The sequence below is a fragment of the Gambusia affinis genome, linkage group LG03, assembly GCF_019740435.1.
Source record: "Gambusia affinis linkage group LG03, SWU_Gaff_1.0, whole genome shotgun sequence".
NCBI classification, from domain to species: domain Eukaryota; kingdom Metazoa; phylum Chordata; class Actinopteri; order Cyprinodontiformes; family Poeciliidae; genus Gambusia; species Gambusia affinis.
In genome coordinates, this window is record NC_057870.1 from 1 (window position 1) to 12,500 (window position 12,500).

The 12,500-nt window shown below is 45.7% G+C and overlaps 1 protein-coding gene across 1 annotated transcript; it reads right to left on the minus strand.

Moving 5' to 3' along the window:
- Positions 1 to 80: 80 nt before the first annotated feature.
- LOC122828791 (NLR family CARD domain-containing protein 3-like) lies at positions 81 to 9,929 on the minus strand (the record flags this gene model as incomplete). Its single annotated transcript, XM_044112694.1, has 8 exons — positions 9,847 to 9,929; positions 9,074 to 9,205; positions 8,605 to 8,715; positions 8,231 to 8,309; positions 7,842 to 8,070; positions 5,905 to 7,699; positions 1,467 to 1,640; positions 81 to 302 (listed from the first exon to the last, which is right to left on the minus strand). Coding segments are annotated over exons 2-8 (2,699 nt in total), but the record flags the coding sequence as incomplete, so codon positions are not given.
- Between the last annotated feature and the right edge of the window lie 2,571 nt (positions 9,930 to 12,500).

Below are 12,500 nucleotides of genomic sequence, written 5' to 3' on the forward strand. Positions count from 1 at the left end.
AAGACAATCATCATCACTAACATATAAATTCACCCAGAGCTTCACTAAGAGGATGAGCTGCTGTTTTCTGTCAGGCCAACTAAAGGACAGAGACATTTCTCCCTCTTCCTCCATCAGTTCCTTCATACCTGAGAGTTTCCAGTCTCCAGTGTGAATCCTTCTGTTCAGCTATCAGCAGCCTCACTGCTGAGTCTCCTGGATGGTTGTAGCTCAGGTCCAACTCTTTCAGATGGGAGGGGTTAAAGGTCAGAGCTGAGGTCAGGGAAAGACAGCCTTCCTCTGAGATCAGACAGCCTGACAATCTGCAGACACAATTCAACACATGATGAGAACATAAGAACCTTGAAGTAGAACCCAAGTTCTGGTCATTTTCAAGAGGAAAAATAAAACTCAATATATTAAAAATTAGACTGCATTATTACAGTTGATGGTAATTAAATGTAACATTTGACACATTTAGAATCAGTTACAATAGAAATTTCTTTTATCACATAGAAGGGAGTCCTGGTGTACTGGCAGCACATTTAAAGTAAATGGAAGCATTTGAACTAATTAAAATTTAAGAATAGAAGAATAAGAATGAAATACTGTAGGCTATTTTTAAAACGTAGTAAAAATAATACTCAATTGTTACTAAACAAAACATACTTAGATGAAAAGAAATTGCCATTGAGTAGTGTATTATAAATTTATTTAAAAAATGGTATATTTCTGCATGGACAACAGCAAAGTATGACCTACTTACAAAAAATTTAAAAACTATCAATGTGCAATAACAGGAGGAATGCAAACTCTGAGTTTGTTGAGAGCAGAGATGAATATAAAGTCTGACAGTAGCTGGGAGGAAGGACCTTTGATAATCACTGGATGAGAAATAGGATTTTTGTCAGTACGCAGCCATTGCCACATACTGAGTGAATTGCCATGGAAGTTTAGGACAGCTTGTGACTTTGCAAGCTTCTCCAGATTTAGATGGAAATAATAATAAGATGGATGTGAAGTTTGCGTTTTGATTGTTTTAAAACTCAAAGACGATAGCAGGCCTCCCTCTGACCCCTCTGATCTACAGTCCTTGTGATGTCATGTAACGTACAGACCCATTCAATAAATTAGATTATTGAAAAGTACATAAATTTTTCCTGGAGTTTCCTGGATGATTTTAGCTCAAGTTATGTATACTAATTAAACCACATAATGTAGATTAATTATGTGGATTATGTAGATTACCTACATAAATGTTTCCCAACCCTGTTCCTTAAGGCTCACTGCTCTGCATGTTTTTGGTATTTCCTTGCTTCAGTCCAGCTGATTTCAATTGATGATAATAATGCAGTTGTTTGTATTCACAGGGAAGAAAGGTTAAAGAAAAACAGTTGATAAATGTATCATTCAAATAACATTTATGTAATCTTTGATTGCAGGTAACTGACAGAAATCTTGTTTCACCAGGATTCAGAACATTTTACCTGAGAGTTTCCAGGTTGCAGTTTGGACTTTTCAGTCCAGCAGAGAGAAGCTTCACTCCTGAATCCTGCAGGTTGTTGTTACTCAGGTCCAGTTCTCTGAGACTGGAGGACTGGGAGCTGAGAACTGAGGACAGAGCTTCACAGCTTCTCTCTGAGAGGTTACAGCCACTCAGTCTGAGAATACAAGGGGGGGAGAAAAATCAGGTGTTAAACAATTCATCAACAATGATATTTACTTCCTCTCCTTGGGCTGCCACCTTATCAGTGCTCCAATAATCCTAGGAGCTCTGCTGTCTGGGGCTTCATGCCCCTGGTAGGGTCACCCAAGGCAGACAGGTCCTAGGTGAGGGACCAGACAAAGTGCAGCCTGAAAACCCCAATGATGAATAAAAACATTGGACTTGGTGTTCCCTCGCCTGGACGCGGGTCACCGGGGCCCCACTCTAGAGCCAGGCCTGGAGGGGGGGCACGACGGCGAGCGTCTGGTGGCCGGGCTTTTACCCATGGAGCCCGGCCGGGCTCAGCCCGAAAAGGAAACATGGGCCCAACACGCGTGAAAGAGGCCAAAGGGGTCGGGTGCATTGTGTGATGGGTGGCGGCTGAGGGAGGGGACCCTGGCGGTCTGATCCTCGGTTGCAGAAGCTCTTGGGACGTGGAATGTCACCTCTCTGGTGGGGAAGGAGTCGGAGCTAGTGTGTGTGAGGCTGAGAGGTTCCGGCTAGAAATAGTCGGTCTAACCTGGACGCATGGCTCTGGTTCTGGAACCAGTCTCCTTGAGAGGGGCTGGACATACTTCCACTCTGGAGTTGCCCAGGGTGAGAGGCATCGGGCAGGAGTGGGCATACTTGTTGCTCCCCATCTCGGCACCTGTACGTTGGGGTTTACCTCGGTGAACGAGAGGGTAGCTTTCCTCCGCCTACGGGTGGGGGGACGGGTCCTGACTGTCGTTTGTGCCCGTAAGCACCCTTTTGGAGTCCTTAGAGGGGGTACTGGGGTCTCCCTTGTTCAGCTGGGGAACTTCAACGCTCACGTGGGCAATGACAGTGAGGCCTGGAGGGGCGTGGTTGGGAGGAACGGCCCCCCAATCTGAACTAGAGTGGTGTTCTGTTGTTGGACTTCTGTGCTCATCATGGATTGTCCATAACGAACACCATGTTCAAGCATAAGGGTGTCCATATGTGCACTTGGCACCAGGACACCCTAAGCCGCAGTTTGATAATCGACTTTTATCATCATTTCATCAGATCTGCGGCCGTATGTCTTGGACACTCAGGTGAAGAGAGGTGCAGAGCTGTCCACTGACCACTACCTGGTGGTGAGTTGGATCTGCTGGTGGGGGAGGATGCCGGTCAGACCTGGCAGGCCCAAACATGTTGTGAGGGTCTGCTGGGAACATCTGGCGGAATCCCCTGTGAGACGGAGCTTTAGCTCCCATCTCCGGCAGAACTTTGAACACGTTCCAGGGAAGGTGGGGGACATTGAGTCTGAGTAGACCGTGTTCCGTGGAGGGAGGAAAACTCTGAGAACGGCCCCCCCGATCTGCTGTGGTAGGAGCTGCTCTGACAGCTCCGATGGGAGCTGTGGCCGCAAGGTTGTCAGTGCTTGTCGTGGCGGCAGCCCTCAAACCCGTTGGTCGACACCTTCGGTGAGGGATGCCGTCAGGCTGAAGAAGGAGTCCTATTGGGCCTTTTGGCCTGTGGGACTCTGGAAGCAGCTGATGAGTACCGGCGGGCGAAGCGGCATGCGGCTCGGGTGGTTGCTGAGGCCAAAACTCGGGCATGGGAGTAGTTTGGAGAGGCCATGGAGAAAGACTTCCGTATGGCTTTGAGGCGATTCTGGTCCACCATCTGGCGTCTCGGTGGGGGAGCAGTGCAACACCAACACTGTCTACAGTGGGGATGGTGTGCTGCTGACCTCAACTCGGGATGTTGTGGGTAGGGTACTTCGAAGACCTCCTCAATCCCACCAACATGCCTTCCATTGTGGAAGCTGAGCCTGGGGACTCTGGGTTGGGCTCTCCAATCTCTGGGGTCGAGGTCGCCGAGGTGGTCAAAAAGCTCCTCGGTGGCAGGGCCCCGGGGGTGGATGAGATCCGCCCGGAGTTCCTCAAGGCTCTGGATGTTGTGGGGTTGTGTTGGCTAACGCGACTCTTCAGTATCACATGGACATCGGGGGCAGTTCCCCTGGATTGGCAGACTGGGGTGGTGGTCCCCCTGTTCAAAAAGGGGGACCGGAGGGTGTGCTCCAATTACAGGGGGTTCACACTCTTAAGCCTCCCTGGCAAGGTCTATTCAGGGGTTCTGGAGAGGAGGGTCCGTCGGATTGTTGAACCTCGGATTCAGGAAGAGCAGTGTGGTTCTGGTTCTGGTCGTGGAACACTGGACCAGCTCCACACCCTCAGAAGGGTCCTGGAGGGTGCATGGGAGTTCGCCCAACCAGTCTACATGTGTTTTGTTCGATCGTGTCCCTCAGGGAGCCCTGTGGGGGTTCTCCGGGAGTATGGGGTACCGGGATCCTTGATACGGGCTGTCAGGTCCCTGTAGAACCGGTGTCAGAGTCTGGTCCACATTGCCGGCAGTAAGTCGGGCTCGTTTCCGGTGAGAGTTGGACTCCGCCAGGGCTGCCCTTTGTCACCAATTCTGTTCATTACTTTTATGGACAGAATCTCTGGACCAGCCAAGGTGTTGAGGGGATCCGTTTTGGTGGCCTCAGGATTGCATCTCTGCTTTTTGCGGATGATGTGGTCCTTTTGGCTTCATCAGGTTGTGATCTGCAGCTCTCGCTGGAGCGGTTTGAACCGAGTGTGAAGCCGCTGGGGAGGCGATCAGTGCCTCCAAATCCAAGGCCATGGTCTTGAGTCGGAAAAGGGTAGAGTGCCTTCTCCGGGTCAGGGGGGGGGTGTCCTGCCCCAAGTGGAGGAGTTCAAGTGTAGCAGTGTGATGTTATTACACTCGATTGTAAAATAAGAGGCTATTCCGGTAGGAAATTATATGAATACTGGCAGCTTTTATTTTGAAAAGTCGACAAATCCATTGCGGAGCAGCGGGTAACTTCCTGTTTCAAAACTATTATTTTTATTAAAATTTAATGTGTTGCGAATGAAAATGCAAATTATCATCTTTACTGTTGAACATATTGAGTTCATGGATTGTTGTTTTGAGTGTCAGTTCGGCATTTTAAAAGACAAGTTAATGGATCATACCATTATAGTCTAAGGCAGGGGTCTCAAACTCCAGTCCTCGAGGGCCGCAGTCCTGCAACTTTTAGATGTGCCTCTGCTGCACCACACCTGAATAGAATAATTAAGGCTCTGGTGAACTGGTCTACACAAGGTGGAGGTAATTAAGCCATTTCATTCCAGTGTTTTGTAGCTGTGGCACATCTAAAAACTGCAGGACTGCGGCCCTCGAGGCCTGGAGTTTGAGAACCCTGGTCTAAGGGTTTTCCCACGCTCTCGGTCGTGCTCTTTCTGTTCAGATTCCATGGGAGAAGGCGCTGTGGGGCACTGTGACGAAAAAGCCTGTTCTGAAATACTATTTTCTGCTATTTGAATGCAGGAGCATTAAAAGTACCTTCAGATCAGCTGTTCTTCGGCTATTATTTCTGACAAGACACAATGCAGAATCAACTACGCTACACAAGTATCTCGGGATCTTGTTCACGAATGAGGGAAGAAGGGAGCGGGAGATCGACAGGCGGATTGGCGCAGCGTCTGCCGTCAAGCGGGCGCTGTGCTGATCTGTCGTGCTAAAGAGAGAGCTGAGCCAAAAAGCAAAGCTCTCGATTTACCGGTCGATCTACGTTCCCACCCTCATCTATGGTCATGAGCTTTGGGTCATGACCGAAAGAATGAGATCATGGATACAAGCGGCCGAAATGGGTTTTCTCTGTAGGGTGTCTGGGCTCTCCCTTAAAGATAGGGTGAGAAGCTCAGTCATCAAGGAGGGACTGAGAGTAGAGCCGCTGCTCCTTCACATTGAGAGGAGCCAGTTGAGGAGCATCTGGTCAGGATGCCTCCTGGACGCCTCCCTGGTGAGGAGTTCCTGGCACGTCCCACCCGGAAGAGGCCACGGGGAAGATCCAGGACACGCTGGAGGGACTATGTCTCTCTGCTGGCCTGGGAACGCCTTGGGATTCCCCCGGAAGAGCTGGAAGAAGTGGCTGGGGAGAGGGAAGTCTGGGCCTCCCTTCTGAAGCTGCTATCCCCGCGACCCGACCCCGGATAAGCGGAAGAAGATGGATGGATGATATTTACTTCTTCTCAGTCACCAATTTTCTCATTGGAAAAATTAGTGGAACTGTCTTATTTTACATTCATTTGTGTTTGATTTTGTTGTGAACTTGTTCATTATAATAAACTGAAACAAGAATCAATATTTACCTCATCATTAACAGATTTCTCATTATCAATAACTATAGTAACAATATGTGTCCTTACAGAGCTTTGTTGGAGGCTTTAACCACTGGCAGCAGCCTCAGAAGAACGTCCTCTGAAGCAGAGTATTTCTTCAGGTTAAACACATCCAGATCTTCTCCTGATGAAACCAAGATGAAACCCAGAGCTGACCAATGAGCAGGAGACAGTTCATCTGTGGAGAGACGTCCTGAACTCTGAAACCGTTGGATCTCCTTTACTAGAGAACGATCATCCAGTTCATTCAGACAGTGGAACAGATTGATGCTTTTCTCTGCAGACACATTCTCATTAATCTTCTCCTTGATGTACTGAACTGTTTCCTGATTGGTCTGTGCGCTACCTCCTGTCTGTTTCACCAGACCTTGTAAGAGTCTTTGATTGGTCTGCAGTGAAAGTCCAAGTAGGAAGCGGAGGAACATGTCCAGGTGTCCATTTGGACTCTGTAAGGCCTGGTCAACAGCTGTCTGATGGAGATAATTCATATTGGATTTGTTGAATAATATAGAAAATGAGAATTTTGGTTGTTTTGGTTCCATCAGGTTGACACCAGAGTTGATGAAGGTCAGATGAATATGAAGAGCAGCCAGAAACTCCTGAACACTCAGATGGACAAAGCAGAACACCTTTTCCTGGTACAGCCCTCTCTCCTCTTTAAAAATCTGTGTGAACACTCCTGAGTACACTGAGGCTGAACTGAAATTGATGCCACACTCTGTCAAGTCTGATTCATAAAAGAGCAGGTTTCCTTTCTGCAGTTGATCAAAAGCCAATTTTCCCAGAGACTCAATCATCTTCCTGCTCTCTGGACTCCAGTGTGGATCTGATTCAGCTCCTCCATCGTACTTGACCTTCTTCACTTTGGCTTGAACCACCAGGAAGTGGATGTACATCTCAGTCAGGGTTCTGGGCAGCTCTCCCACCTCTCTGGTCCCCAGCACATCCTCCAGAACTGTAGCAGTGATCCAGCAGAAGACTGGGATGTGGCACATGATGTGGAGGCTTCGTGATGTCTTCATGTGGGAGATGATCCTGCTGGCCTGCTCCTCATCTCTGAATCTCTTCCTGAAGTACTCCTCCTTCTGTGGGTCATTGAACCCTCTGACCTCTGTTACCATGCCTATACATTCAGGAGGGATCTGATTGGCTGCTGCAGGTCGTGTGGTTATCCAGAAGTGAGCTGAGGGAAGCAGTTTCCCCCTGATGAGGTTTGTCAGCAGAACATCCACTGAGGTGGACTCTGTAGCATCAGTCAGGATCTCCTTGTTGTGGAAGTCCAGTGAAAGTCGACTCTCATCCAAGCCATCAAAGATGAACAGAACCTGGAAGTGTTCAAAACTGCAGATTTCTTTGGTTTCAGTAAAGAAGTGATGAATTAGTTCCACCAAGCTGAACTTATTCTCTTTCAGCATATTCAGCTCTCTGAAAGTGAATGGAAATATGAACTGGATGTTCTGGTGGGCTTTGTCTTCAGCCCAGTCCAGAGTGAACTTCTGTGTTAAGACTGTTTTCCCAATGCCAGCCACTCCCTTTGTCATCACTGTTCTGACTGGTTGATCTCCTCCAGGTGGGACTTTAAAGATGTCTTCTTGTCTGATTGTTGTTTCTGGTCTGTGTGGTTTCCTGGATGCTGTTTCAATCTGTCTGACCTCATGTTCATCATTGACCTCTCCAGTCCCTCCCTCTGTGATGTAGAGCTCTGTGTAGATCTGGTTCAGAAGGGTTGGAATTCCTGCTTTAGCAATCCCCTCAAACACAGACTGGAACTTCTTCTTCAGACCAGATTTAAGTTGATGTTGACAAATCGCAGCATGACGTTCTAAATAAACACAAAATTAAAATCAGGAATAAAACAAAATAATCTTCTGAATATTATTTGAATAAACGTGATTCAATCTCTTCAGACATCAGTAAATGTGTGATTTATCCATCTAGTAACATCTTTGTAGAAATCCTCTTACTGCTCTGCAGACAATCAGCCCACACCTCCTGCTTCATCATCCTCAGGAAGTTCACTGTGATCTTCATCACTGCTTCTCTGCTGCTCTTCCTCTGCTCTTCATACTCATCTTTCAATATCTCCTCATTATCTCTCTTACTTTCTGAACCTTTTGGGGCATCTGGACTCAGAAGCTCCTGGATCTTCTTCAATTCATTCTTCACAAAAGTGACAATATTGTCCTCCAGCAGCTGGAACAGAATAATATATGAAGGACACATCAGACAGAAACCATGGAGCCAAACATCAGATCCATGCTGGACAGACTGACAGTTCTCTTGTCTGCAAAATACAGCATGGAGATAACTGTGCACAGAACCATGGAATAGTCATTGTTGTAGATGTACACACCATAAATATGGAGTCCAGCTTTATCTGATGCTGCTGGGCAGCCGGACCACTGGGAACAACTAAGCTGGACTGGTTAACTCTGAGGAGGAACAAGAACATTTAGGAAGGAAGAAAGTATTCATCCAGCAGTATTCACAGGTTGAATCACCAAGACACTCATGCATAAATTTTGTATGTACAGCTTTTGCACTAAATGTTGGCATAGATAAACATTTTTGTAAAAGTGGGGCAAAAAAAATTGCACCACTTTTACAATTTGTTGTGAAAGTGGTGCACTCTGCATGTTATGCATGCAAAATAACATGCATTGCACAAGTATGTGGTTTTTCAGACTGACTCAATTTACACAGTCACAGCATTTAGATGCAGCTCACCTGTCTGATGGCGGAGGCCCAGGAGATTTAAAGAGAATAACTAAATCCATGGAACCATCACTCTTAAGGGACACACAGCTGGGCTCTGGTTCTGGTTCATCAAGAAATCTGCTAAGGAAAAAAATCAATGTCAATCAAAGTTATTCTATAAACATCAGCCATCTTTTCTATAAGAAATCATGTTGAAAAAAAAAATCCAATGTTATTATGTGTTGGATGTTGGTGGTTTTTTCCAGCTGTGTCCTGCTGGAACCCAGAGCTCTAACCAACAGGCTGCTGTCACTCAGCTGCTTCTACATCCCCTGACCTGCTGCCTGGAAGAAACACTGAGACCAGGCTGAGCTGCTCTGTTCAGTCTGGATGAAGCACCAAAGAGGAGCAGCAGCTTCATCACCACGTCTGTTAGGGCCTCATACAGTGTGAACGCTGTGTGAAAAGGGCTGTGGACACTTAGAGATGGTGACCTCACCTCTGACCTTTGCTCTGGCTCTCATCTTCCCCACACAGAGTGGTTTTAGAGGGAGGGACTCCCTCCTCTCTGTCCTCACACTGATCCATGCTGCTGAGTTCACTTCAGCTCACACACACTTTCTATATTCACCTGCAGAGGAAACACACATCATTCATCAGCTCTGATCAACTTCACATCATTAGAAAACGATCAGCTGCTCCTCCTCTGATTGGATCTTCTCTGCTTCATATCAGTGTCCGTTGAATGCAGTCAGACAGCAGAGAGGCAGAGGAAGCTGCATCAGCTGCATCACTTCTATCAGTCCACTAGATGGAGACATGGAGCAACATTTACATTCCTTTACTCCGACTGAACATCAGGAACTATTTATTTCATCAAACTCTACAAGTGGATTATATGCTACATCAAAGATGAACAATTTAATATTCTGTCTGAATCAAACACATTTTAACATTGTCATTTTATCTTGAAAGGAACCGCAGGAAGCAGCAAGATGTTGTGTGTAACTTTAATGATAGAGACCAGAATTTGTTTATGGGAAATAAAACATGAAGCAATTTTTTCAGAAAAGAAAACAAAGGTGTTCGTCATGTTTGATTTAAATTAATCAATAATCTAATAATCCTGTAGATTAAACTGTAGATTAAAACAGTAAACATTAAACTTTGAGTTAAAGTTGGAAGTGAACATGTTCTCCAAACACCAGATAGTAAAACAAAGTAGGAAAGTTCCTGAAGACAAAGTTCAAGTAAGAAACAAAGTAAACTTACAGTTTGTTCAAACGGTAAAACAATGAAGAACTTCTGAACACAGCAGACTGAGGTCAAACAGAACTTTGGTGGAACCAGATTGAGTTTTAACAAAACACTGAAATCAAAGTGAAACAGAAATCAAGACCCACTTTTGTTATAGCGATGACATTCCAGTTTCTGTTCCTTTCTGGTTGATCTAAGGAGGAACAAAGGAAACTTTTGATCAGGCTAATTCCTGATCAAAAGCTTCTTCTGTTATTGTTTATTAAAATAAAGTTTTAGTCAACAGGATCACGAGTCTGTGTGAAAAGTCAGAACTTTCTAATAGCTGATAGATTTCATCATTAATCATCAAAATATCTGAAACTAAATGAGTTTCAGGAGAAACAGGGACGAATACCAGAAAGATTTCTGCACTTCACCTGAGCGCTGACTGACTCTGAGTTACAGCAACCTTCAATAATCTCTATCTTCAATAATCTCTATCATCAATAATCTCTATCAGCCTTCCAGAAATTAAAGCCTTCTTCTAATGACTGAACAGATTTTTACATGTTTCCTCTCATTTGTAGAGGATTTTTCTTTAGCAATGATCTCCACATCTGGGCAGTTGGAAGGCCTCTTTACCATCACCCTAATCTTTACCTCCTCCCACAGATTCAGGTCAGAACTCTGGCTGAGCTGCACAAAACATTGAATTTACTTCCAGTCAGATAAAAACATGTTGATTCAATTAAATCTGCCACAAATACATATTCATATGTATATATATATATATAATTAGCTGTTTCTTCCTCTGTATTTTTGATCATGTTTCTGAAACATAAATTAACTATTATTTTTTAGAAAATGAACATTTTCACTATTTCTGTAAAATATCCTAAATATTTTATAGTTCAAACTAAGTCATGTCTTCTGATCTGACTGTGATCATCTTTATTATTTATATTCTGCATAAATCTTCCCTTCATGATGCTCCTCATTCAGTTTAATGAAGATTAGCTGATAAAATCTAGAATCATGTTATTAGCGACTGTCAAACGTTGTCGAGCAGCTGAATAGGGGAATCCTTGTTGACACGCCAGCTGATCAAAAACCAAATCCAGGATGCAGTTTAAGATGGTTTTATTTTATCGATATTGTCAATATCCAAGGCAGAACAGTGTCCAAAGCAGCATTAAAACCGGATCTGCAGGTCTGAACAGTAATCAAAGACAAAAACATACGAGCTTACGGCGGTCAGTAAAAAGTAAACCTCCCCCATCACCCGCTCACTAAAGTCACCAGGTGAGCAACAGGTGATCCACCATCCCAAATAACACCACGTGATCCCGCTCTACGCCTGTCCACAACAAATGTAAACTAAATCCATTTTGTTGTTCTTGAAGTTCTGGTTGGACAGAGGAGTTGGATACTGCAGCTGCCTAACAAGTCTGCGGTAATATCGCCATGGTCCAAGCATGCTGTGAAGCTCCTTCTCAAAGGGATTGCTAAGCACAGCACATCTATTCCCGATAGCGGAAACCGATCACACTCCCATTACCAGGAGTCTCATCACTGCGCTCCGTTCCAGAGCTTTCTCCTCCTACACCTAAGCTCTCCTCCATGCGCTTTCCTCCTAGCCTTCCGTGGATTTCTTGGGCTGAGTGAGTTCACGTCTGCATCGAAAGTATTCAGTTTGTCATGAGTTCTATCTATATCTGATCTAAAATCCATCCATCCATCCATCCATCCATCCATCCATCCATCCATCCATCCATCCATCCATCCATCCATCCATCCATCCATCCATCCATCCATCCATGCATCCATCCATCCATCCAGCTGTGTTCCGGGCGAGAGGCGGGGTCACCCTGGAGAGGTCGCCAGTCTGTCGCAGCGGACCACTACAACCTTTACATTAAACACACCAAAACGAAAGGTTGTGTACTATCGCTATCGCACGCATGATCGGTCCGTTCTGTCCTTTTTGCTCAAATTCACATGTAAAGACATCAACTCTGCCACGAATCCAAATCTCTGTTTCTCACACCTGAATGCTTCGCCATGACTGCTAACTGGTTCACTCACCACCTCAGACTGACGTTAGCAGCTTGCGGTCTTCCACCTAGTCACTTTTCAGGCCATTCTTTAGAATAGGCGCCGCTACATCTACTGCCGTTCAAGGCGTCCCTGTAGCTTCTCTCCTTCAGCTCGGACGCTGGGCATCCTCAGCCTTCTCATCTCACATCAGACCCGATCTCTCAATCCTACTCAAAGCTCAACGTTCCATATCCGCAGGTGAGCATCTCATCATGTCTGGTGGTGGAGCGTTTCGCCATCTTTAACATCTCATTCTGCCTAGGAGATCCAGCGGTCCTCTGCCCTCGGCTCAACAGCAGCCATTCCATCCTCCACAGATCATCAAGCGGTTCGTGCCTAACAAGTCTATCAGACTGCAGGCCAGCTAGGCCTCAACCCAGCACCCTCTTTTGGGGGGAAGACTACCCTGAGCTTCACCTGGACCGATCACCTGCCTGGTGATCCTCAGCTCACAAGTCTTCCGCCGGGTTCAGCGCCAAAGTTTCTGTATCATTAAATCTTCTAACTGCTTCTCTTTCTCTGTGAGTCTATCCAGATTGAAAGGCAACGTGGCTCTTTTCTGATCAGAAGCTTCTTTTACAGTTTATTAA